The sequence below is a fragment of the Labeo rohita genome, chromosome 12, assembly GCF_022985175.1.
Source record: "Labeo rohita strain BAU-BD-2019 chromosome 12, IGBB_LRoh.1.0, whole genome shotgun sequence".
NCBI lineage: Eukaryota > Metazoa > Chordata > Actinopteri > Cypriniformes > Cyprinidae > Labeo > Labeo rohita.
The window spans coordinates 17,781,656-17,809,030 of record NC_066880.1 but is presented as its reverse complement, the minus strand read 5'-3'; the positions used below and the strand labels follow the sequence as shown (position 1 = coordinate 17,809,030).

General features: G+C 38.9%; 1 protein-coding gene across 10 annotated transcripts; it reads left to right on the top strand.

The window, feature by feature from the left end:
* Positions 1–270: 270 nt before the first annotated feature.
* Positions 271–27,365, top strand: ep300a (E1A binding protein p300 a). Of its 10 annotated transcripts, none has more exons than XM_051124991.1 (32): positions 271–1,071; positions 4,590–5,215; positions 6,666–6,830; positions 6,920–7,238; positions 7,366–7,479; positions 7,674–7,874; positions 8,863–8,968; positions 9,139–9,270; positions 9,604–9,721; positions 9,813–9,996; positions 11,165–11,242; positions 12,552–12,599; positions 12,707–12,798; positions 12,909–13,061; positions 13,277–13,675; positions 13,944–14,165; positions 14,278–14,443; positions 14,935–15,053; positions 16,393–16,632; positions 16,915–17,003; positions 18,803–18,913; positions 19,575–19,631; positions 19,724–19,801; positions 19,903–19,970; positions 20,053–20,203; positions 20,459–20,605; positions 20,691–20,804; positions 20,926–21,091; positions 21,210–21,377; positions 21,471–21,632; positions 21,802–22,083; positions 22,334–27,365. In XM_051124991.1, exons 1-32 carry the CDS (start codon positions 978–980, stop codon positions 25,199–25,201), a joined length of 8,037 nt encoding a protein of 2,678 aa, XP_050980948.1. In that variant the 5' UTR covers positions 271–977; the 3' UTR covers positions 25,202–27,365. The 10 variants fall into 10 exon arrangements, with proteins under 10 accessions (XP_050980948.1, XP_050980946.1, XP_050980945.1 ...); XM_051124989.1 differs by having other exon boundaries at positions 7,366–7,485; XM_051124988.1 differs by having other exon boundaries at positions 6,917–7,238; positions 7,366–7,485.
* The last annotated feature ends 10 nt before the right edge of the window (positions 27,366–27,375 follow it).

Genomic DNA, 27,375 nt, shown 5'->3' with positions numbered 1-27,375 from the left:
TCTGGGGGGTTGAATAATTTTGACTGCAAATGTAGATGGACAGGTGTACAGAATAATGTTGCTACAGAACCAGCTGCTGAATTTTTCTTTCTTTCAAAATTCAGAATTCATATTCCACAGCATGCAATCTTGCATAAATCAAATGTAATTCTTAAATCAGAACATAGTTTTGTACATATTTTCTAAGAAGTTAAAATACTTATTAAAGTTGGATATTGTAGGTTATTTATTCTACTTTTTGAATAACTAGCCTACTTTTAATTTAAGCCATTGCAGCTAATAACTTAATCCTGTTAAATTCAACCACTTAAATTTAGTATAGCTTAATTACTACTTTAATTTTGACCGTTTCACATTCGACATAAAGCAATGTGAACTTGCATTTTCATTATAGACTAAATTTAATAATTTTGTGCAAACATTTTTAGAAATCTAAATACCAACCTTCTGATTAAAACGAATGTTAAAGAATGAAAATTAAGCTCACATTTAGGCTCAGTTTAACTTTTGATACTATTTTGACGCCATTTGATACTAACACGACCATACGACACTGTCTACAAAACACACAAACACACCTATGTAGCGAACAGATATGGCAGACGAGCAAAATGATTTCAAACATATCATCGCTCGATTCTGTAACTCTTGACGGGACTAGATGAGTTGTAGCAGAGCCGCTGCGAGTGTCGTTTTATCCTCTCTTGCCGAGCCGACTCCCCCTACCTCCTCCTCCGCTTGCAGAATTGTATAAAGAACAAAAATCGGGCTGGGGAGGGGGGTTGATACGCCGAAGCTGAAATCGAGAGGCGAACCCAGGAAAGAGGAGTATTTTGTACACGGGACTTTCCCCCCCTTCGTCCCTAAAAAGGAGGGGGAAATGTCATATTTTTAAAAGCGATATTTTTAAAATCGAGGATTACGAATAGGCTTAGGCGCCTATCTCTGAGGATATATATTTTAATTCGTTAAAAAATATGGCCGAGAACGTTCTGGAGTCTGGCCCGCCTTCAGCCAAGAGGCCTAAACTGTCCTCCCCGGCACTATCTGCCTCAGCCAGCGATGGAAACGGTAAATATTTATTTTGTTTAATTTTCACCACGCTGAGGTATTTGAATCGCTGCTTGCTTGTTTTCTATGTGCCCGTGCACACTGAAGTCTTTAAGCGGGGAATGGGGTTTTCTTTTTTTAGTTTTATGTCAGGCTAGCAAGCTCAGGCTAGTTGGGAAGCTAACTACGTCGGATCCGCACGAGACTAGCTTTAGCTTGTCATTCCAGCTAGGTTAGCATTAGCGCTTCTCTATCGATGTTGGGATTCACTCACAGGGGCTGCACGCTGCTTTTTCCCCTCAGCCTGGGTCTGTGCTTGGTGTCAACTGGTGTAAATGTAAAACTGAGTGATGCAATGAAAAATATATTTGATTTACAGTTGCAACTACAGTAGTGGGATTTATTTGTTTTTCTGTGAAACGCCTGTTTCGGTTTGGTTCCCACTTGCAAAGAGTTTGGATCACTTCTTCAGATAATAAATGTAATGTACAACGATTTATACAAAATGCACCAGTAATTAGACTTCTGCAAGCCTAGTCTTAGGATTTAATCAACGTGCCTTTATTTACTAATAATCGACAGTGATTAACATAAATTAGCCTGCTAAACTGTGAGTCAATCAACTTCAAAACTTTCTGACTGCACTTGAACACAGTTGTTTTCACAAACTGCCCATGTGCAGCGAACACATACGTTAGCCACTATTCCTTGTGTTTCACACAACATATTTCCCAGCTTTTTTTTAAATGTTAATAAATTTGATTAATATTGGTTAGCTAGCTGGTCAGCTAATAACTGATGCTGAAGGCCCGCACAACAACTCCCTGCCATTGTTAGCTAGATGCATATCAACTCATTCTTCATTATTTTTAAGTCCGAAGGATTTTCACTGGTTTAGATGAATTTATTTGCTAATTTATGGAGTTTGAATGAAAGAGGTTTACTGTTTGTGTGATTTGGAGGATAGCAATGTACTTGTGTTGTGTTTGAGTGAGTTAGCTTGCTGGCTCAAATAGCCTTTTAGTGCGTCGGTCATTTTTTTCGGATCTTGATTTCCATTGTTCAGCCATAACACAACTGACGAGCCTGTCTGTTTAAAAACAAACCACAAAACACATTTAATATTAAAAGCGGTAATAATTATTACCACGTAAGTGTCCGGTTGTTTTTTATTAAATGTTACGAGATCGAGTTATTATACTTGAATGCATCTTCAAAAGCGAAGTACGTTTCTTTGTTGATGTCTCTAATGTTTTCAACCTTTTGTTCAAACTCGAGTTTGATCCGGTTCTGATACTAAAGGGAATTCTTTAAGTTGCATAAATGTAAGTGGATCTGAGTCTAGCGTTTTTTATGAACAACACGCTCAGCATCCAATTGTTTTGTCTGTGGAGTGAATGTGTGGTCTCCATCACAGCTGCTTCACTTCATTTGTCGACCAAATCGACCATTTCCACCTGTTTTACTAATGCACTGACTGATTTGTCAGATACGATAAAGCATACTTGTATGTTAGGAAATTACATACTTGTATATATTTTTTAAAAACTTTTGAATAGATGCAAATGGTAGGTATAGATGATTGCAATACTTGCCTAAAAATAGCTTTTTTTTTAAAATAAATTTCATCACAATAAAATTCCATTTTAAATGAGCAAGTGTCATCAGCAAATAACATGAACTTATAGTGACTATCTAAATACTGTACATCCTAATTCAACCACATGTACTCATCTGTGTTTGGCTTCCTGTCAAACCACAGCCAGCCATTTCAGATAGACAGTCATTAATAAACACAGCTGTCAGTTATCCAGCGAAGTGGCTGTGGAAGTGTTTGGCACATCATTTTGGATTGAATGACAGCTTTACATAGCGATGACAGGATGTGCCCATTTCATTACACTTAATTTTGCATTGTACTTCAAAAGTACAAATGATTAAATCACAAACTGTATTTTCATAATATGCTAACAGAAAGTGGTTATGGTGGTCTCTTCTTAGCTTCATATATCCATTTTAACTGCCCATGCTGTATATTCATGTATTTGTAAGGGCCGTTCATACCAAGAACAGTAATGTTGATGACTGTAAGGCATTCACACCAATGCATGATAACGTACTGTTTATAATACAGTTGAAGTCAAAAGTTTACACACCTTGCAGAATCTTCAAAATGTTAATTATTTTACCAAAATAAAAGGGATCATACAAAATGCATGTTATTTTTTATTTAGTACTGACCTGAATAAGATATTTCACATAAAAGACATTTACATTTAGTCCACAAGAGAAAATAATAGTTGAATTTACAAAAATGACCCTGTTAAAAAGTTTACATATGCTTGATTCTTAATACTGTGTTCTTTTATTTCTTTCTTTTTTTTGTTTAGTGATAGTTGTTCATGAGTCCCTTGTTTGTCCTGAAGAGTTAAACTGCCCGCTTTTCTTCAGAAAAATCCTTTAGGTCCCATAAATTCTTTGGTTTTCAGCAGTTTTGTGTATTTGTGTTTCCTTCTGGAGCATCAGTGAGCTTTTGAAGCTTCTGTAATAGTTGCATGAGTCCCTCAGTTGTCCTCAGTGTGAGAAGATGGGTCTCATAATCATAGTCATTTTTGGAAAGGGTTTAAACACACAAAAATGCTAAAAAAAAAAACCAATCATTTGTGGGACCTGAATGGTCACTAAAAAAACACAGCTGTGGATCATTCAGGTAACAACATAGTATTAAAAATCAAAAATCAAAAACTTTTGAACAGGGTTATTTCTATAAATTCAACTATTTTTTCGTCTTGTGGACTATATGTAAACATATTTTAATGTGAAATCTCTTATTCGGGTCAGTATTAAATAAAAAATAACATACATTTTGTACAATCTCTCTTATTTCTGTAAAATAATTAACATTTTGAGGATTCTGCAAGGTGTATGTACGTTTATGATTTAAATTATAATTGCGTGTGCTGCTTCTTTAAAGTCGATTACCCTGTCAATGTTTTTATCATTAATCACCTGGAAAAAATCTTTCTGCAAGCGATTCCAACAATATTGTTCTTCTGTCATTGTAGAATTAGAATAATTATTAAAATTATAGTTTTATCATCCATGGTGTGAACATGCCTGTACTTTTTCATGAGTAAGAAAGCTCTGATTAAACTGACATTGCACACAGATTTAGGGACTATTAACACAGTGCATTTTTGTGTTCTGCCTTAAAACTCAAGACATAGGTCTGTAAGGTCTAGAGAAATGTTGCAACAAACAACAGCCTTATGCCTAACATGTCCATTTAGCTCATTTACATGTAAAAGCTGGGCAGAAAAAAATAAAATAAAATAAATAAATAAATAAAACGCATTCTGTGTGAATGGCCCTTTAATCCATTCTTTGTTTTCTCCCAATTAACTTTTGATTTTATGTTCTTTCTAATGTCCAGATGTTAGTGTTTGGGTATATTGCTGAATCTATGCCAAGTCTGGCATATATTACATATTAATCTCCCATCATTAATTTTGCTTCTAAATTCTCATTTCCTGCTGTAGATTTTGGCTCGCTTTTTGACCTGGAGCACGACCTTCCAGATGAGCTGATCAGTTCCTCCGAGCTGAGTCTAGCAAATGGAGGGGACCTCGGCCAGTTGCACGGCAGTTTGGGTAGTGGGGGCGGTGCCATCGGAGGAGTTATGTCCAGTGGCCAGGATGCAGCGGCCAAACACAAGCAGCTCTCAGAACTCCTCCGACATGGATCGGCATCTGCACCACAGCAGCAGGGTGTGATGGGCGGCCCAGCGGGAGCCTCAATGGGGCTTTTTGGGAATATGAAGGCTTCTCCAGGTACTCAGGGCATGGGCCCGCAAGGGCAGCAACATCTTTCCCTGCAACAGGCCACGCTTATGCAACAGCAGCAGATGGCAGGGATGGTGGGCAACATGAACAGGAATATGCTCGGACCTCAGAAAGGCAACGGACAGCAGCAGCAGCCAGGAGGGCCAGTGCCTCAGCAGCAAAACATACTCGGAGCGCAGATGGTGAACGGATCGCCCAGAATGGGACATCACAACCCAGGCATGGGCAGCAGCAGTAACCTGTTAGCGGAGGCTCTTCAGCAACAGCAGACAGTAGGAGGACAGGGTGGACTGAGGGCACAGCAGCCTGGAGCAATGAATAAGGTAATGACAGCTTCATCATGCTTAGTCTGAGGCACGTTTATAGAAATGCTTTATGTTGGAATTATCTTGTTTATTCCTCATTAGAGATGCATGATATATCGTTATCAGCCAATAAATGTGACATTTTAATGATTTGTAATCATTTTTGGACTAATATATTAAGAATGATAAATTATAGCCATATGACGATGACTTTTTGGGGCAATAATGCTTCCCTGCCAGCAACCTGTTACTCTCATGAGATCGCAGCAATTAGCAAATGACAGTAATCCAATCAATTCCAGATGGACAAAATCAAGCCACTAGTCTGCCTACATTTTTACCTTGTGTTTCTTTCTGATATACATCACAATTTGAGAAGAGACAAGTTCTGTTTAATGCCGACTGAGCATTTTTGTCATTTAATGTAGATTAGTTCTTAATAAAGGCCAATAATCAGCTTTAAAATATTAATGATAATGAGCTAAATATGTGCAGTAAGTTCCACATTGCAATTGGTCATGATCTCTCATCTTTCACAGAGAATTATATCATTTTTATTTTTTCCCAAATTCCACATTTTTCTGGATTCCGTTTTAATGGTTTAAATTAAAAAAAAAAAGTCAAATCATTTAAATTCATAAAAGTTTAATAATTTAATAAATTATTAAATTAAAATGTAATTAATTTACCAGTAGTACCCTATGAAATTAGGTTTGTTTGTTTTTTCTGGAGATTGTCTTTAAATTTTTCTGGATTCTGTGTTTTATGAATTAATGCAAATTTATTATCAAAACTGGTGGTAATCAAATAAATGTAGACAGCTTGAACAATTTAATTTAAAAAAATGTAATCAAATAAATGGAAAAACTTTTTTTCCTGCCCTCTTCCACAAACCCGTACAACAGGTTTACTGTTTAAATTAAAGGATGAAATCATGGACTAGAATTTACATGCTACTGTATAGTAGTAATATATATTTGTCAGAATTTCATCAAATTAAACCAACTTTTGTTTTTGGGGTTTCTAGCGATGTCCTTTGAGTTGCTTTGGAGTTGTTTTAAATAGTAAAAATATTTCAAAATTGTACTGTTTTTGCTGTACTTTCAATCAAATAACTGCAGGTTTGGTGAGCAGAAGAGACTTCTTTAAAAAGCATAAAAAACTTTTGCCTGGTAGTGTATCTAGACCTGCAGAGTTTAGCTTCAACCCTAATCAAACATACCTGAACAAGCTAAACAAGGTCTAAGAGTTGCTAGAAAGCTACAGGCAGGTAAGTTTGATCAAGGTTGGAGCAAAACTCTGCAGGAATGTGGCTCTCCAGGGCCAGCGTTGCCCACCCCTGGTGTAGACTATGCTGACACAAACACTAGTCCATATTGCAAAATGTACAGTCCTCCTTTCATGTATTCATCCAAATTTTGACTCTGTAAGTAAAGCATTCTTATCTCCCTCTGTCTGTTTGTTGCAGATGGGTATGAATGCAGCTTCAGGCCCCTATGGAGGCCCATATGGTCAGACTGCCAGTCAGGGTCTGGGTGTTGCAGGGCTGGCCCCTCAGCTCCAGAACAAACCAGGTCTCCCCAACAGTCCGGCCCAGTTTAACCTAGACAAGAAACAGGGCATACCTGGCATGGTTTGTATTCAGTTATATGGATTCAACGCTCATTTGAAAGAAGTCTACAAGATATCTTAATGTTTGTTATTTTGGGATTTTCACAGCAGGCTTCCCAGCCTTCCCCAGTGGGTGCTGCCGGAGCCACAGGAGTGGCCAGCATGGTGCCTAACTCCCAAGGAGCTCTCGGTCCCGGATCGGCTCCATCAGCCGTGTCTGCAACAGCGGTGGGAGGAGTTCCTCCAGCGGCCGACCCGGAAAAGCGCAAACTCATACAGCAGCAGCTGGTGCTTTTGCTCCATGCCCACAAGTGCCAGCGGCGAGAGCAGGCCAACGGGGAAGTACGGCAGTGTAACCTGCCCCACTGTCGCACCATGAAGAACGTCCTCAACCACATGACACACTGCCAGGCTGGCAAATCTTGCCAAGGTGGGTGTATAAACAGCATAGAACTGAAACAACGTGGCACTTTCGGTACTGTTGTTCAGTAGTTCTGCGTATTTATCCAACATGGTGCTATTACTAATATTAGGTCTGTGTTTTGATGGCTTTTTAGTGGCACACTGTGCCTCATCCAGACAGATAATCTCTCACTGGAAGAACTGCACGCGGCATGACTGTCCTGTGTGTCTACCATTGAAAAATGCAGGAGACAAGAGGAATCAGCAGTGTGAGTGTGTGTATTAATGCAAAACATGCTGCTCCATTCATATCAAGTTACTTTATATCCTTGTAATATTCATTTTCTTCATTGTTGCAAAAATGGACATTTCAACAAGTGTATTACTATATTCAGATTTCTATAAAAACTGTCACTTATTTTGATTAATTTCTGTTTTTTTTTTGGTCTCCAAATGATTTCAGCTCTCCTAGGCACTGCGGGTGTGGGGTTAAGTCCTTCTTTGGGTAATGTAACTGGTGGTCCACCCAGTACCCCCCATCTCAGTACCCCTGGACAGATAGACCCCAGCTCCATCGAGAGGGCTTACGCAGCCCTGGGCCTCACATACCAGGGAAACCAGCCTCCATCTGTCCAACAAACACAACGGACAACGAACACAATGGGTAATGAAATACTTCAAATTTCAAGTATTTTTTTTTATTATTATTATTATTATTATTTTTTTTTTTTTTTTTTTTTGGTATTTGTGCACGTAAATTTCAAAGTTTGGGGTCAGTAAGGTATTTTTTTAGAGAAATTAATACCTTTATTCAGCAAGGACAAGGTAAAAGGCAAAGACATTTGTATTGATTAATCATGATTAATCAAATAGATTAATCGCGATTTATCATGCTTTACAAATGTTTATTTTAGATGCGGTTAATCAAATCAATTAACTGCGATTTAATCAAATGGTTTAATCGTGATTAATCATAACTAGGGCTGTCAAACGATTAATCGTGGATAATCACACACAAAATAAAAGTTTGAGTTTGCCTAGTATGTGTGTGTACTGTGTGTAATTATTATGTGTATATATAAATATAAACACATTTATGTATACATTTAAGAAATATTTACAAACATATGTATTATAATATTTATAATTTATATTATTTATATATATATATATATATATATATATATATAAAATATTTTGTACATAAATAACATATTTCTCTTAAATATATACATTAATTTGTGTTTATATATACATATTAATTACACATATGTGAGGCAAACTCAAACTTTTATTTTGTAGGCGATTAAATTGCGATTAATCGTTTGACAGCCCCAGTGAAAACGATTGATCACGATTAATTGCATCCAAAGTGTAAAAAAAAGTTGTACACACACATATTATGTAACGCACAAACTTTTGTTTGTGAGTTGTGATTAATCATTTTTACAGCCCTAATTTATTTCTTTGTTTGTTTGTTTATTTATAAATAATCCTGTTATTTTATGTTAAAAAATATCAAATAAATGCAGTATTTTTAAGCAGCCTTGGCATGATTTCTTTAAAAAAGTCTTACTGACTCAAAACTGTTCATTAGAATTGGAAATCAAGTTTTGCAGTGGCACCTCTTCTCATGACCTTTCTTATTACAGGAGCAAATCCCATGGGAGTAAACGGAGCAGTGGGTGGTCAGTCTCAGAATCAGCAATCTAGCCTTCTCCAGGATACAATGTTGCATCTGAATATGAACTCGCAGAGGTAAAAAAACAAAAAAAACAAAAAACCTGTGGGTTAATTTTGCATAACTAGTCACCATTCACTTCTCGGGACTTAAAATCTTAGAGTAACACTAATCTGCAGCGGCAGGTGTCTGTCAATTTTGATAAGTCCATATATAAACTCATTTGTTTTCACTCCCCTTTCCCCAGTCTGATGAATGACAGTTCTGTGGGCGGTGTGGGGTCTATGCCTGTGGCCAACCCAGCTTCCAGTGCTGGCATGAGGAAGAGCTGGCACGAAGATATCACCCAGGATCTACGCAACCACCTGGTGCACAAACTGTAAGTTGTACACTGCTATGTGAAAATTAAGCCTGAGGAAGTTACATTTTTAGTTAGTTGCAGTTCGTAGTGGAAGTAAGTTTTATTATTTATCAGATGTGTCAGTTGTTGTTTTTCATTACTACAACATTATTACTATTATAAAATGTCAGGAAAATAGTCATAGATGCTGGAATGGCAATAAAAAACTAAATAAATTGTAGGGGAAGAGTAAGTACTTCAGTTGGTATTATTCTAATAATAATTACTAATAAATAACACATTAAAAACCCGTCTTTTGATATTCAGTTGATATTAATTTCCATGTCCCTTGCTGCTATTCTAATTCTTCAGAGTCCAGGCCATTTTTCCCACTCCAGACCCAGCTGCACTGAAGGACCGGCGGATGGAGAATCTAGTGGCCTATGCGCGTAAAGTTGAGGGGGACATGTATGAGTCTGCTAACAGCAGGGTGAGTATATCGCCTTGTTGCCTTTTAATGATTAATGTTTATCATTGTATTCACTGATTTCTGTGTCACTATTCATACATCACACTTTCAGGCTGAGTATTATCACCTGCTGGCTGAGAAGATTTATAAGATCCAGAAGGAACTTGAAGAAAAGCGACGGACACGGTTACAGAAGCAGGGCATGATGCCTACTCAGCCTGGTATGCCCCCGACTGGACTGCAGCAAGGGCCCCCTGGGATTGGTCAGACAGGGCCACCCTCAGGACTGCCTTCGAGTGAGTACTCATCCACCAAACTTGTCTCTCCTTGCTACCGATTAGCAGGTACAGTTGAGGTCAAAAGTTTACATCCTCCGTTCAGAATCTGCAAAATGTTAATTATTTTACCAAAATGCATTTTATTGTTTTAGTACTGACCTGAATAAAATATTTACATATAGTCCACAAGAGAAAATAATAGTTGAATTTATAAAAATGACCCCATTCAAAAGTTTACATCCCCTTTAATCTTAATACTGTGTTGACACCTGCATGATCCACAGCTGTTTTTTTTTTTTTCTCTCGTTTAAAGTGATAGTCCCTTGTTTGTCCTAAACAGTTAAACGCTTACTGATGCTTAGGAAGGAAAAAAACATGCATTAAGTGCTGGGGGGTGAAAACTTTTTGAATTTGAAGATCAGGGTAAATTTCTTATTTTGTCTTCTGGGAAACATGTAACTGTCTTCTGTAGGCTCTGAAGGGCAGTGCGAAATGACAAAAATATGATATTTAGGCAAAATAAGAAAAATGTACAAGTCCCAATTATGTTCAAAAGTTTTCACCCCCCACTCTTAATGTGTGTTTTTTTCCTTCTGGATCATTAGTGAGTCTTTGAACCTTCTGTAATAGTTGCATATGAGTCCCTCAGTTGTCCTTAGTGTGAAAAGATGGATCTCAAAATCATGCAGTCATTGTTGGAAAGGGTTCAAATATACAGAAATGCTGAAAAGGATTTTTCTGAAAAACAACAGCAGGCAGTTTAACTGTTCAGGACAAATAAGGAACTCACAAACAATATCACTAAACAATAAAAAAACACACCTGTGGATCATTCAGGTAACAACACAGTATTAAGAATCAAGGGAATGTCAACTTTTAAAACTATTATTTTCTCTTGTGGACTACATGTAAACATCTTATTTTGTGAAATATCTTATTCAGGTCAGTACTAAATAAACAATAACATGCATTTTGTATGATTCCTCTTGTTTTGTTAAAATTACAATTTTGCAGGTTCAGACCTCAACTGTAAATTGTAAATTTTATTAAAACAGGGTCTTCCAGTTTGTCCTACTCAAACTTTGGGTTCTTAAAGAAATATGTGAACAGAACAGAAAACACCTCTTGTTAAGCAATTTCTTAGGGTCTTGTTTTTTGTTTTCTTGTTTTGCCCCTCTACCTGTAGATGGTCCTCTCCCGGATCCTTCAGTGATGCGGCCTACTGTTCCAAACCAGATGATGACCAGGATGCAGAATGCAGCTGGTCTGTATATCTCTTATACATATGTGATGCGATCTAGGAAAACCCATCAGATGTCGTGTTGGGACGTTTTCAGGAAATTTGAGGAATGTCAGTTTTTTTTCGTCAAAATTAGGATTTCATTAAATTATTATTCTATAACATCTTGTTTGTCATCTCTGAAAATATCTTGGCAAAATTCACTCGTTTAGTGCAGAAAAATAGCTTATTGCAGTTTATTGCAGCAAGCAGAAATGACTGTCTTTCTCAAGAACACGCTGCGGAGGTGCTGTGTAAACTATGGCACGCAAATGCGTTTTTTTTAATCGTGAGATGGTGGAGCGCAACAACACAGTCTTAAGTAGGCTACTGTAGCTTCTCACTTCAAACAATCTGACTTGTCTCATTCTGCTCAATCTTGATCTCAGTGCCTTAAACAATGTTGTAATGGTCTATTTCACATCTAGAGATGAAGGATTGGATGATGAAGTTGCTAAAGAGGAGGAGTTCAATGACAGTCTGTTGAACCATGAACTGAAAGTGAAAGATGTCTCACTTTAAACCTGTTTTTCTCAAAATTCCATTCTAGTAAATCATAGCTATCAGTCAAATGAAGACTTTTGTTATGTTCAGGCTATGGACCAAATGAAAACACTTTTGAAAAGGGCTTTCATATGGTATCAAAACCTAAAAAAGGTAGTTTCACCATGTATTGGGTTTTCCTAGATCGCGTCACATATACACTACCGTTCAAAAGTTTGGGGTCAGTAAGACTTGTAATAGTCTTTAAAGAAGTCTCTTATGCTCATCAAGGCTGCATTTATTTGATTAAAAATATAGAAAAAAAACAGTAATACTGCAAAATGTTTTTACAGTATAAAATAATGTTTTTTATTTTAACATACTTTAAAATAGAATTTATTCCTGTGATGAAAAGCTGAATTTTTATCAGCTGTTACTCCAGTCTTAAGTGTCACATGATCCTTCAGAAATCATTCTAATATGCGGATGTATTATTAGAATGATCAATGTTGGATGTTGGTTTTTTTTTTTTTTTCAGGATTCTTTCATGAATAACAAGTTTAAAAAGTACAGTGTTTATTCAAAATATAAATATTTTATAACAATGTAAATTATTTATTATTAACTTTTAATAAACTTTTAATTATTAACTTAATACATCCTTGGTGAATAAAAGTATTAATTTCTTAAAAAAAAAAAAAAAAGAAACAACAAAAATGTACTGACCCCAAACTTTTGAACGGTAGTGTATGTGCATGTGTGTTTACTAACATATTCTAAATACTTAATCATGGTTTTCCCAAAAAATTAGGACAGAACACTGGTGTGATGGCTGCTGATAATTCAGCTTTCCATCACTGTAAGAAATTACATTTTGAAATGTATTAGCTGTTGTTTTAAATTAACAATATTACTGTTTTTGCTGTGTATATGTATTAACTCTGTTTTCTGCTCTGTGCATTGCAGGTATGAATCCCTTTGGGAATCATATGGGAATGCAGTCCATGGGCCAGCAGAGATCTACACCTCCTCCTCCACTCAGCACAACTCTTAACCAGGTCATTACTGTGACTGGAAGTGATACCTTTTGTAGTTTCATGGTTTAGGTTTGTTTTAAGTGTGTGCACAAAATATTTCATCTAAATGGGCAATGTTTTGGCTGTTTCAGGGAAGCATGGCTAATGCGAGGATGCCACAGCCGAATGTTGCACAAATGCAAAATCAGTACATGCAACCTGGACAGTTTCAAGGTTCAAATCCAGTTCTTAGTGCTGGATCTGTTGACATGGCACACCCAGGAAATGACAGCGCCGTCACTCAAGTAAGAGCATAGATGTTCTCTGAATTGGAGTACATTCTTAAAGGGATAGTTCACCTAAAATTTATAATGGCAGTGAATGGCTGTTGAGATTTTGAAGTCCAATAAAGTGTGTCTGTCTATCATAAAAATACTCCACATGGCTCTGGGGGGGTTAATATGACTTTCTCTACATCATGACTGCATTCTAAGTATTTGCTCTGTTTAATATTTCTCAGCAGGGGCAAATGCCTACTTTATCATCTTTACCAATCGGCAGTCCTTTAGCCCAGCCTGGGTCTGCTGGAGGGGCAGGCAGCGGGTCCTCAGTGGGCTCTCTGGGTCCTAACAACATGAGTGGGGTCCCTCCATCATCCACCCCAACACAGTCCATCAACCTCCCCCACTGCCCACCCGTCCACCAGAATTCTCCTTCCCCAGCTCATAGCCGCACCCCCACACCCACGCCGGGCTCCCAGACACCCCAACCTCACACACCCAGCCTACCCCAGTTAACCCCAAGTGGCAGTCAGCAGTTACCTCCGTCCGTCAGTTCTGACAATGCCATGCAGCCATTAGGAGGAACTTCTCCTGCTGTGTCTCATACACCAAATGCTAGCCAGCATCCCCGCACTCCAGTGAGTACTGCTGTTTGGTATGCAACAAAAATCCTGGGGCTTCATTTATAAAGTCTTGCCTAGAATGATCCTAAATATAAACATTCAACAATTTCTGAAGAATACCTACAAACGATTTATGAAATGTCTATTAGCATAAAATGTTCCTAAATGCATTAGATTTAATTTAAGTGACATTTTCACATGTGGCCTCAGTTTTGGATCTTTCTATACAGTTAATTTTATGACCCCTTTTTTTTAACCATTTTTTTTCCTTTCCTGTCTTAAGTTGTCTCATAAGGGTTCTCTACCAATGGACGGCCAGGTTGCTACCCCTGCCTCCGTCAGCAGTGCAGATGCATCATTTCAGCAGGTTCCTTCAGACTCCACAGCCACCCTTGAGCCCAAGGTGGAGGTGAAGCAGAAAGTAGAAGAGGATGAGGATGAAGAAGGCATGTCAGGAGGAAAAACTGGAAAACAAGAAGACATTAAAGCTGAGGAAAAGCCTGAGGTAAGAAATTGAATTTTTTCATTAAATAAGAAAGTCTGAATAATATTAATTCTCCCCTCTATCTTTAAAAATGATTCCATGTGGATTGATTTCTTTCTTTGTGACTTGTCAGATAAAGAAAGAGGAGCCGAGTGATGGTGTGCCAATGGAGACTTCTTCCACTGCAGCTGGGGAGGACAAAAAGCCAGAGATAAAGGCTGAGCCTAAAGAAGAGGAGGAGGGTTCAGGGTCTACAGCAACCCACAGTTCACCTTCTGGAGTCCCTAACAAAAAGAAAAGTACGATCAAACCAGCCTTTGTATTTTAGCTGCTAGGGTTGTCTTCAGTATCAAACCAACCACTGGTACCTTGGTACTGATTCTCTAAATATAATACATAACCACCCTAATGTTGTTCCAAACACGAAAGACCTTTATTCATCTTTAAGACACACATTAAGATATTTATGATGAAATCCGAGAGCTATGATAATACTTTTTGTGCGCAAAGAAAAGAAAAAAAAATACTTTTTTCTTTTCTTTGCGCACAAAAGGTATTCTCTTAGCTTTCTAAAACTAAAGTTGAACGACTAATGTCACAAGGACTGTTTTAATGATGTTCTTACTGCCTTTCTGGGCCTTGAATGTGCCAGTTGCGTTGCTGTCTATGCAGGGTCAGAAAGCTCTCAGGTTTCACCAAAAATATCTTAATTTACTGTTTCATGCTGCTGTCAGAGATTTTAAGAACTGTTGTTTTAGTAATTCTGTTTTTCTTCTTGCTTTGTCATTAGTTTTTAAGCCAGAGGAGCTGAGGCAGGCCCTGATGCCCACACTAGAGTCTCTTTACCGCCAGGATCCAGAGTCTCTGCCCTTCCGCCAGCCTGTGGACCCTTCGCTGCTTGGAATACCAGTATGTATGCTGTGTGGTCACAGCCATCTTAATACAGTGCTATTTTTGGTTTAACATAACCATATTATTAAAGGATAATTTGCTGATTTTTTTTCAAGCAGTTTTGCATCGTTAAAATGTAATAGTATACAGTTGAGGTCAAAAGTTTACATCCTCCTTCCAGAATCTGCAAAATGTAAATTATTTTACCAAAATACATGTTATTGTTTATTTAGTACTGACCTGAATAAGATATTTCACATAATAAGAGATGTTAACATATCAGTCCACAAGAGAAAATATGAATTCATAAAAATGGGGTCATTCAAAAGTTTACATCCCCTTGATTCTTAATACTGTGTTCTTACCTGAATAATCCACAGCTGTGTTTTATTATTTATTTTTTTTTGTTTAGTGATAGCTGTTCACGAGTCCCTTGTTTATCCAGAACAGTAAACTGCCTGCTGTTCTTCAGAAAAGTCCTTCATGTCCCACTAATTATTTGGTTTTCCAGCGTTTTTGTGTATTTGAACCCTTTCCAACAATGACACTATGATTTAGAGATTTAGAGATCTTTTCACACTGAGGACAACTGAGGGACTCATATGCAACTATTACAGAAGGTTCAAACACTCACTGATGCTCCAGAAGGAAAAAACGATGCATTAAGAGCCGGGGGGTGAAAACCTTTTGAATTTGAAGATCAGGGTAAAAGTAACTTTTGTCTTTCTGTAATAGTTGAATGTGAGTCCCTCGGTGTCAAAAGATGGATCTTAAAATCATACAATCATTGTTGGAAGATTTCAAAATACACAAAAATGCTGGAAAACCAAAGAATTTGTGGGACCTGAAGGATTTTCCTGAAGAACAGCAGGCAATTTAACTGTTTAGCTGTTGATCATTCAGGTAACAACACGGTATTAAGAATCAAGTGTACGTAAACTTTTGAATGGGGTCGTTTTTATTATTTTCTTTTGTGAACTATATATAAAATATTTTATGTGAAATATCTTATTCAGGTCACTACTAAATTAACAATAACAACAGCATTTTGTATGATCCCTCTTATTTTGGTAAAATGAACGTTTTGCAGATTCTGCAAGGGGGTGTAAACTTTTGACCTCAACTGTATGTAAATTCACAAGGTGCATTCTTTCTGTGTTACCTTAACTCAGACATCCCCTTATATCAGCAAAAGTGAGGCTGATGATGCCAAAGTGGCCCATACTATTGACACCTTCAGGGCTTTGTTAAATCTACAGATTTTCTAAATGCTGAAAATGACTGTATTAATTCTCTTGCATGTAGATGAATATTTCTACTGAACTACTATTTAACCTTGTCACTTGATGAATTGCAGGACTATTTTGACATTGTGAAGAATCCCATGGACTTGTCAACAATCAAAAGGAAGCTCGACACAGGCCAGTACCAAGAACCGTGGCAGTATGTGGATGACATCTGGCTCATGTTCAACAACGCCTGGCTATACAACCGCAAGACGTCACGAGTCTACAAGTACTGCTCCAAGCTGGCAGAAGTCTTTGAGCAGGAAATCGACCCAGTCATGCAGAGTCTTGGCTACTGTTGTGGCAGAAAGGTAAAACAGAACGAACATTAAATTGTCTGTCTGAGGTGTTTCCTGTTTTATAAATCGATACTTTCCTTTTTGTGTGACAGATTCAATACGAGTTCTATGCAGTAATGAGCATTATAGTGTCGGCGTTGTGCTAACCAAATTAGTTTTCTTGTCTGCAGAGTTAGTCATAACATCCAGATTTGTCAAACCACAGATTCAAGAATATATTGATCTGAAAGATATGTTTGAATAGTAATTTTCACAAACATGACACTGGCTAATGTTTATTGTTCTCTTTCACAGTTTGAGTTTTCTCCCCAAACTCTGTGCTGCTATGGGAAGCAGCTATGCACTATACCACGAGATGCTGCTTACTTTAGTTATCAGAACAGGTAAGGAACTTACAACTAAGGCCATTATCAACTGACACACAAGCATATATACACCTGGTATATATATATACATGAATGACTTATGATTATTTATCACATATGCATGTGAAACAGCTTTTTTCCACTGTACCTGGCCTTATAAAGTGAACTGATAATTGCAACAGTTGATAAGCGTGTTATGCCGCCTTTTCCACCAATCAGTCCCTTGTAAAATCCTATGTGTGTGAAAAGACCTGGCATTTTAAAGTGTGCTCCTTTTCTGCTACATATAATTATTAAAATTTCTGCAGCTTTTATGAAGGTAAATTTAAGATCTCTTTAAGAGAAAAAAAATCGAAGGGAAAAAAATATAGCTAGGCATAGTTCAAGCTTTACTTTCACTTTCAAATTTGCAGCAGTTCAGCATCTAGCAATTGTTTGTTTTTAGTTCATTTTGAGTTTTCTCTCTTTTCCTCACTTTCCTTCAGTAAAAGCGCTGTGCACATTTTACTTTCACTTTCAAATTAGCGGCAATTTGGCATCAAGCAGTTATTTGTTTTTAGTTTGAGTTTTCCCTCTTCACTTTCCTTCGGTTTTAAGTAGGTTGTAAAGGCGTTGTGCGCATTTTACTTTCACTTTTAAATTAGCGGTATAAACGTAACGTAACAAACTTTTATTAACAAAACGAATAATAATACACCATGTTATATGCCTAATACAAAATAAGAACTTACAAATGGTTATACAAAACTGAAAATCCATAAACCCTCTGTAACCGGATAAATAAGAAATGTAGAATGTTTATTAGCAAAACGAATAAGAAAGCTTGGAAGCACAGCATACACCTTGATGTAATATAAAATAAAAAAACTTAAGTTGCAGTTTAAATAAATAGAAATCAGAAAACACTGTGGAACCAAATAAATATGAAACTTCAACTTTCACCTTTGATAAATAGCAGAAGTCAACTGGCTTTTCAAAATCTAAAATATTTTTAAAACAGGCGCTTTAGCATTTTGTTTTGAAACTTTTCCACCATTGTCTTGTCTTTCTCGCCTCTCTCTTCCTGTCAGTCAGCTCGACCCCCGTATAACTAATTATGGTTGGTCGTATGTTCGTTTTCATAGTATTAGTAAATCTGTATGTAAAAGAATTGTATTTCTTGTGGTATGACCCCATCTTTTCATGATTTCCAGTAATTTAATTTCAGTATTTGCTTGTAAAACTATACAAAACGTACCGCTTTGTGCTGTCATGTTGATTTAATGCCAGTGCCATGAAAGGAGCAATTTTTAGGGGACACCTTTAAAATGCCTGTTTGCTTGACATTGTGGCTGCAGTCTTTTTGTTCATGTTTAATGTGCTCATGTGTCCATAAGTCTCAACACCCTTTGCAATTAATTCTGCTCCTGTTTTGCTGTAATGGTTTTTCCTCATTATACATGTAAATGCTAATCTGTGCTTTGCTTTGGCTTTCTGCTTGTCTCTGTTGTTGTCTCCCTCCTTATTCATCCATTTCTGTCTTGTCTAATGTTTTTCTTTGTCGACCCTTTTCTTCTCCCCTGTACTTTTACGTTTGTCGTGTCTGCTATCGCCTGCTTTCATCTGACCAATCATCTGCACCTAAACCCCTCCCTGCTCAAAAACCCCTGCTCAAAAATCCTGCATCATGACTGGCTCCTCTGGCGACGACCCTGTCCTGCGCTCCCCCTTTGGCCTGTCTGCCCTGCCCTGCCTTGTCCTGCCTTGTCCTGCACTGATTGGTGGCTACCTCCTCGTTGCCTCTCTGTGATTGGCTGTGGTGTTGGCGCATGGTGTAGTTCACCAAAATATGGGCTTCTTGCTGACAGGTATCACTTCTGTGAGAAGTGTTTCAATGAGATCCAGGGTGAGAGTGTGTCCTTGGGAGATGACCCATCCCAACCTCAAACGTAAGTGACTTCACGCTATTTTTAATCAGTGTTTTATTACAGTGTGATCTTTTTTTTCCTGCATCAAAAAACAAGTTAGTCAGTTTTTTTTTTTTTTTCCTAGTGTCTGCATTATCAGTTCTGTGTCTGCATACTTAAGTTCTTGTGATAATGTCACATAACAAGAGTTAAAACAGTTTACTGATGATCTACTACAAAGTCCATTTTTATCCATGTTCTGTCAGACCCAGAGGTATTTTTAATTTTTAGAGTAATTTATTATCTGCACTCATCTACACAAGTAATAAGGACAAGCATTTACTCTATTGACTATGGTCATAATCTGTCCCTGATCACCTCCGATTGTGGTTTTAGTTATCCACACACAAATCAAGTGTAAATGCTCCCAGAAGTCATTATGTAGTCAAGTGCCATCCATTTCCTGAACACAGAAAATGTGTAGTTATTCCCATCTAAAGGGCCTCAGAGTTAATGGAACAAAATAAAACTTTAACTAAACTTTGAATTAAATTAATTTAGTCTGTAACAATAAATCTCAGTACACTGGGATTTGCCTTTTTCAGATTTTGAAGCAGGATTTTTCGAGACCATAAATGCACCTTTAATACTGCAGAATCATTTTCTTGTTTTAATAGTTTTAACATTTTGAATGTATTTCCAGATCGATCAACAAGGAGCAGTTTGAAAAGAAGAAAAATGACACGCTCGACCCTGAGCTGTAAGTTCATATAACCTTAAATCTAGTTTTGTTTGCTCATCCAAATTCCCAGCTTTAAAACTTATTTTCTTTTATTCCCATTCTCTTTGTAGATTTGTGGAATGTATGGATTGTGGTCGTAAGATGCATCAGATCTGTGTTTTGCACAATGACACTATATGGCCATCAGGGTGAGTTTGTTACAAAGAAATTGAATACAGCTTTTGACTGACTGTGCTCTTTGAATGGTGTTTCTAACCCTAAGAAATCTTTTTTTTCTCCCCTCGTTTAGCTTTGTGTGTGATGGCTGTTTGAAGAAGTCCAACAAGACCCGCAAAGAGAATAAATATGCTGCTAAAAGTATGTAATTCTTCTTCCAGTGTTTTCTTCTCACTGATAGTCCAATTAGTAATGATATTTGAACCTGTTTTTTGCTGTGCAGGGCTTCCACAGACCAAACTAGGCAACTTCTTGGAAACGCGGGTTAATGACTATCTGAAGAGACAGAATCACCCAGAAGCTGGTGAAGTCACTATCCGTGTTGTTCATGTCTCAGACAAAGTGGTGGAAGTCAAACCAGGCATGAAGTCTAGGTGAGACAGGGTAGATTAAGACCAGACACTCACATTTAATACAACACATTTATCTGTTGGATGTTTCAATAATAGTTCTTTCAAAACAGTCTGTCGTTTATATTCTTGTGTGAAGCCACATTTGTTTACTCTGGTTTGTTTGCTCTGATTTATAATGTAAAGCTATAAATCGAGGCGGGGCTATAATTTGTAATAACTGTCATTATGACTTGTTTGTCTGCTTGGATTTTAACAACATCCTTTTCCTTTTCACAGGTTTGTGGATAGTGGAGAGATGGCGGATTCTTTTCCGTACAGAACGAAAGCTTTATTTGCATTTGAAGACGTTGAAGGTGTTGATGTCTGTTTTTTTGGGATGCACGTGCAAGAGTATGGCTCAGATTGTCCACCTCCTAATCAAAGGTCAGACATGTAACTGCTTTTTATTATTTGATTGGCCTGTTTTGATTTCCTGCTAAACTTTTTTTTCCCCTCCTCTATCCTTTAGACGGGTTTACATATCCTACCTGGACAGTGTCCACTTCTTTCAGCCACGCTGTCTGAGAACAAGCGTGTACCATGAAATTCTTTTAGGATATCTGGACTATGCCAAAAAACAAGGGTAAGATGATACTCCCCTATCCTACTGTTTCAGCAGATGTCAGCCACCAACTCGTGTTCACAGGTTTTTTTGCCTTGTGAAATTCTTTAAACCTTTTTTTTTTTTTTTCTTCTTCTTTTAGGTTTACCACAGGACACATCTGGGCTTGCCCTCCTAGTGAAGGAGATGATTACATCTTCCACTGTCACCCTCCAGACCAGAAGATACCCAAGCCGAAGCGGCTGCAGGAGTGGTATAAGAAAATGCTGGATAAAGCCGTAGCAGAGCGCATTGTGCATGACTACAAGGTACAATTTGAACATTTTATGTTATTGGTGTTTAATTATAAATATTTTTCAGCATACGAGAGATCTAGAAATGTGTTGAAGGCTTGAGTTTATTTTATTTTGTATTTTATTTTTACAGGACATCTTCAAACAGGCAACAGAGGATCGTCTCACTAGCGCCAAAGAACTGCCCTATTTTGAGGGCGATTTCTGGCCCAATGTGCTTGAAGAGAGTATCAAAGAACTAGAGCAAGAAGAAGAGGAAAGGAAGAGGGAGGAGAACAGCACGTCCAATGAGAGTGTCGATGTTAGTCTTTAAGCTCTTGCTTATCTCAGGTTTTGTTCCCTTGTTAAAGTGCTTTTTTCACACAACGGTGAACATTTGTCTTTGTTTCTCCAGACAACAAAAGGTGACAGCAAAAATGCCAAGAAAAAGAACAACAAGAAGACGAGCAAGAACAAGAGCAGTTTAAGCCGAGCCAACAAAAAGAAGCCGGGGATGCCAAATGTGTCCAATGACCTTTCACAGAAACTCTATGCCACAATGGAAAAGCACAAAGAGGTATGAAGAGGACTAAAGGCTGATTTCAGTGTCTCTTCTTTCTGTCTAATCAAGAAACATTTTCTGACTTTTACTGTTTTTCAAGTCTGGTGGCATCCTGGTCAGTATTTTTTGTGTAGTGTTAATGTATGCCTTGGCATAATGATTTTTTTTTTTTCTTCATTGCTAGGTGTTCTTTGTTATCCGACTGATTGCGGCACCCAATTCCAATTCTCTTTTGCCCATTGTTGACCTGGATCCTTTGATGGCTTGTGATTTGATGGATGGCCGTGATGCCTTCCTAACGCTTGCACGGGATAAGCACCTAGAGTTTTCTTCATTGCGGCGCTCCAAATGGAGCACCATGTGCATGTTGGTGGAACTGCACAACCAGAGCCAGGACCGCTTTGTCTATACCTGCAATGAGTGCAAGCACCATGTTGAAACTCGCTTCCATTGCACTGTTTGTGAGGTGAGGACTATAGAATGGAAAGGGAGGGAAGATTGCACAAGATCACATATTGAAGATCATTATTATTTTTACGGGTTTTATGTGTAAAGCTGACCCAAACTGAGACCTTTTTTGCTGATGCGATCAAAATTCATGCCAGGAAAAACAGTTTGCTCACCCTAGTTATAGAAATTGTTATATTTAATGCTGATAATTGATGTTCTTTTATCCGGTATACTGTTTAATGATTATTCTAACCTCTCCTTCACAGGACTATGATCTTTGCATCACTTGCTACAATACAAAAGGTCACGAGCACAAGATGGAAAAACTGGGCTTGGGGTTGGATGACGAAAGCAACAACCAGGCTCCTTCCTCAACGCAGAATCCTGGAGACTCACGGCGTCTCAGTATTCAGCGGTGCATCCAGTCTCTGGTGCACGCCTGTCAGTGCCGCAATGCCAACTGCTCGCTTCCATCTTGCCAGAAAATGAAACGTGTAATTCAACATACCAAAGGCTGCAAGCGTAAAACCAATGGCGGTTGTCCTATCTGCAAGCAGCTCATCGCACTCTGTTGTTACCATGCGAAACACTGCCAAGAGAACAAGTGCCCTGTGCCTTTCTGCCTCAACATCAAGCAGAAACTGCGGCAACAACAGCTCCAGCACAGGCTACAGCAGGCCCAGATGGTGCGTAGAAGAATGGCCAGCATGCAAAGGACAGGCCAGCAGCTTCCAGGAGGCAATGGTGGGCTGCCGTCTCCTGGGAACAATAGTACTACTGCTCCGAGCACACCTACACCGAGCACTCAGCCCCCTACCCCACAGACACCCACTCAGCAATGTCAGCCTCCAGTGACTCAACCTGTCATTGGAGGTGTTCCATCACAACAGCAACAGCAGTTGGTAGGGATGCCCCATCAATTCCAGCAAATGACTGGAAGTGGTGGAATGATGAACTCCCCGCAACAGCCTATGATCCCACAGCAGCAGCAACAGCCGACATCAGTTCAGCATCTTCAGCATGCCAACAACCTTCCTCCATATGTGCAAAGACCTCCAGGCTCCTCTCCACATTCTCAGTCAATGGGTAAGCCAGGCATGGTGCCAGGTGGCTTCCCTCAACAGCAGCAGTCGAACATAGGGCAGCAAGTGATGCCGCAGCATCAGCCACCTGGCCCTCCACCTGCAGCTGTAGAAATTGCCATGAAGATTCAACGAGTCGCAGAGACTCAACGGCAAATGGCTCAGCAAAAGATCCTGCAAAGAAACCAGGCTCCTGGAATGATGCCTCCACATGGCCTTCATCAGGGTCCCCAAACTCAAAACCAGATGGGCATGAACCTTCCTGGAGCTCCAATGGTTGGTCCTCAAGGAATGCCACCCCAGACACAAGCAGCAGTGGCCCGATCTCACATGGATCAACAGCAGGGAATGATTCCAGCAGGCATGCAGCAGCAGCAGACAGGTCCTCAGGCTCCGCTCCCGCAAGTTCAATTACAGCAGGGCCAGCAAGGAGGACCCCAACTTCAGGTGCCGCCACAGCAGCAGTGGAATAGTCCTGGCATGCCTCCTCAGCAGAGACCTGGTGTTATGAACCAAATGGGTCTGCAAGGAATGGTTGCACCTCAACAACAGCAACAGCAGCAGACAGTTGGTCAGCAACAGCAGCAGGGTGTTATGGGTATGATGGGCCAAGGAGGGGCTGCACCTCCAGGTGCCGGCCCTGTAAATCACCCTCAGGGTGCAATACAGGACCTCCTAAGAACCTTAAGGTTACCTAGCTCTCCGCATCAACAACAGCAAGTCTTGAATATACTACGTTCAAACCCTCAGCTCATGGCGACCTTTATCAGGCAACGGGTTCCTAGGTACCTTGGCCGAGGTGGGCCTGGAGCGGGAGGTGCAGGTGTACCAGGAGGACCTGGTGGAGGTCCAGGACTCATTGATGGCCAGCAAATGAATGTAAATCCTGGGACAACTCAAGGAGGCATGCATATGCCACAAGGAACTAGTATGCCAATGAATCCACTTCAGCAACAACAGCAGCAGCAGCAACTTCAACAGCGGTCTATGATGGGTGGGAATTTGCAGCAGCAACAGCAGATGGCGGCATTGCAGCAGCAGCAGCAGCAGCAACAACAGCAGCAAGGTGTTATGCCCAATCAGGGTGCCAACATCTCCCCCCAGTTCAGAGATTTGATGAGGCGGCATTTGCAGCAGCAGCAGCAACAGCAGCAGCAGCAGCAGCAGCAACATATGGAAAACCATACACAGTTCCAGCATCCTCAAACACCCCAGCAGCAGGGTTATCTTGGCCAATCTGGAATGCCCCCGCAGCAGCCTGGCCAACCTCAGCCTGGTGGTGTCCAGCAGCAACAGGGGGGACCCCAAGCAGGGACCCAGCAAAACTATTCTGGGTTGCATCAACAGGTTGCAGTAGCTCTGCAACAGAGGTTGCAGCAGCAGTTCCAGATGCAGCAGCAGCAGCAACAACAACAACAGCAGCAGCAGCAGCCTATGGCTGGACACCAAGGTCCTGATGGAGGTCCCGGAGGTGGCAGTTCCCTCCAGCAGCAACCGATGCAGTCGGCTCAGCTCAGTTCCCAATCTCAAGCCATGCTTCAACAAGCTTACCAGCAACGGGTCCTCCAGCAACAACAGTCACACTTAGGAGGAGGATCTCCTGCTCAACACAATCCCATGAGCCCTCAGCAGCCTCAGCAACAGATGTCCCAGTCTCCCCATTTGCAGGGCCAGCAGTTGCCTAATTCTTTAAGCAATCAAGTCCGCTCACCCCAGCCGTCGCCTCGGCCTCAGTCCCAACCGCCAAACTCTAGTCCATCTCCTCGGTTGCAGCCCCAGCCTTCGCCCCATCGCATCTCGCCCCAGACCCAGACGGGCTCCCCACACCCAGGTCATCTTCCTCAGCATCACGGTGGCATGGTCGCACCCCCACCTCCACAGCAACAACCGCAGACGTCCCAACAGGCTAATGCGATGGACCAGGGCCCGTTTGGAGGAGACCAGAGTGCCATGCTTTCACAGCTAGGTGGGATGGGAGCCTTGCATGGGCAAGGGACAAATGACATGCTGACAAATAACCAAGATATGAATCACTCGTTAGATTTGATGTAACATTGCCGTGCTCGAAGAACTGATCGTCCTGATTGCCAGGGTTTGGTAGCAAATCTAGGATTCACAAAGGCTGTCGATAGTATTATTATTACTATTATTATTATTATTATTATTTAATATTTTTCTTATGTAATTAAAAAGAACTGAACTTCCTATGGGAGATACTACATGTGCAAGTCAACAAATTAAGTTAAATGAATGGTAAGTTATTGCTGTTAATATATAAATATATATATAAATATATTTTTTGCCAATTGTGTTCAAAGGGTTTCGGGTTAAGGGATGGGAAAAACTTCCTCTTGGTATATGACCAGAAATATTTTTGGGGTTAAGAAGTCTGCCTTTTTTATAGATATTTTTTAAGATTTTAAAAGTGGCATGAATTAAAAAGCAAAATGCGTAAACGAAATGGACTATTTTGTTTTCTTTTTCCTCGAAGCAGTCAAGAATGTCATCCATTTTGGAGAGTATTAGATTTATTCTCACCAATGTAATGAATATGTTATGATGGCATTGGTAATAACTGTTATTTATTACTCGGCTCTTTTGGTTGGCTAATAGATATTTTCTTGTTCTTTTGTTTTGGACAGTGTATGGCATATGCTATTTGAAACTCCTAAAATTTTTGAAGAGTATATTTTTGTTATTGATAGAACCTGACTATAAAAGGATGAATTTATATTCTTATTCGTTTTCTTTCTTTACTTTCTTTTTTTTTTTTTTTTTTTTTTTTTTTTTCTTTTTTTTTTTTGAGGGGTGGATGGGGCTTAAATTAAGTTTTGATAGTGTTTGGGAAATGAGTATGTGTTTTCTGATGGCTTGTTGCATGGGAAATATTTGTCCTGTGCATGTCGCAGTTTTCCCACCCTCATACACCCCTGTCCCATGAATGTGTTTTCACTTTGCCCTTCTTCTCAGTAAAGGAACCTGATGACACTACAGGTGTGTTTAGAAAACAGTGCAGGGAACTCTACTGAGACTAAATGTCAATGCGCGATTATGGATTTTGCAAATAATCACCGGGAACTACCCTCTTCAATCTCTTTCCTCCGACATCTACACAGCAAGGAATTGTTCTGACGCTTCACACGCATCTCTAGTGTTCTGAACTTTGGGATTTAAGTGATCTCCTTAATGTATAAACAAACTGAAAATAAATTACTGAAAATTAATTGTCTTTGTAAAAATATATATATATGTGAATGGAGATAAATGGACACATTTCCTGTTGATTTAAAATTCTTTGAGTTGAAGAACTATGGGCAGCTTAGACTTAATATGAGATTTTTTTTTTTTAATTTTTTTTTTACATAAATGGAGTGTAAGTCAGACAAGCACCAATGCGCCTTTGTATGTGTACTTCATTGCAAGGATTTCATTAGTGTGTAATAAACCAACAATGACTCGTCATTATCTCCATCCTGTGCACAAGTACAGTGGGGAAGATATAGTTTTTGATTAAAAAGTGGATTTTTGATTTGGGTTTTTTTTTTTTTTTTTTTGATGATGATGATGATGATGATGATGATGATATGACAACCTATAAATGAACTGTTTTGTTTAATTAAAGGGGTGCTGGATGAATACAAAACCGAGGCAATATGGCTTTAGAATTATTTTATAAATGACAAGAACAATATTTGTTTTTATATATATATATATATATATAGATATTTAATTTTATTTTTGAGAATAAAAACTTGAAGCTAATTCAAGAGTTGATATTGAATTACACTTTTTCAAAGATGTATTGATGCAACGTGACACTGCTGTCATACCATATACGTCCCACTTTGGGAATAATGAGAAATAACATGGCATTTTAAGGAAATGTCTTATGAGTGCATATAGAGTATATAGATTATGATTCACTGTACAAACCATGGCAATTTGCTTTGAAATGTAAATTTCTTTTTCTTTCTTTTTTCTGAAACGGACTGGAAAACCAACCGTACAGTTTTATGGTTCCTAGTTTTGACCACTTTTTTTCTTGCTAACACTTTGGTGCTTGCTGAGAGGAGCAAAAACGGCTCTGATTTCAGTAGTTTTACTGTTTGGTTGGTTGGTTGGTTGTCTGTTCTTTTTTTTAAAGTTATGGTGGTCAGATTTTTTTTGCCAATTATTTAATTGTACATTAAAATATGTTTGTACTATTCAAAAATAATTGGATTCTG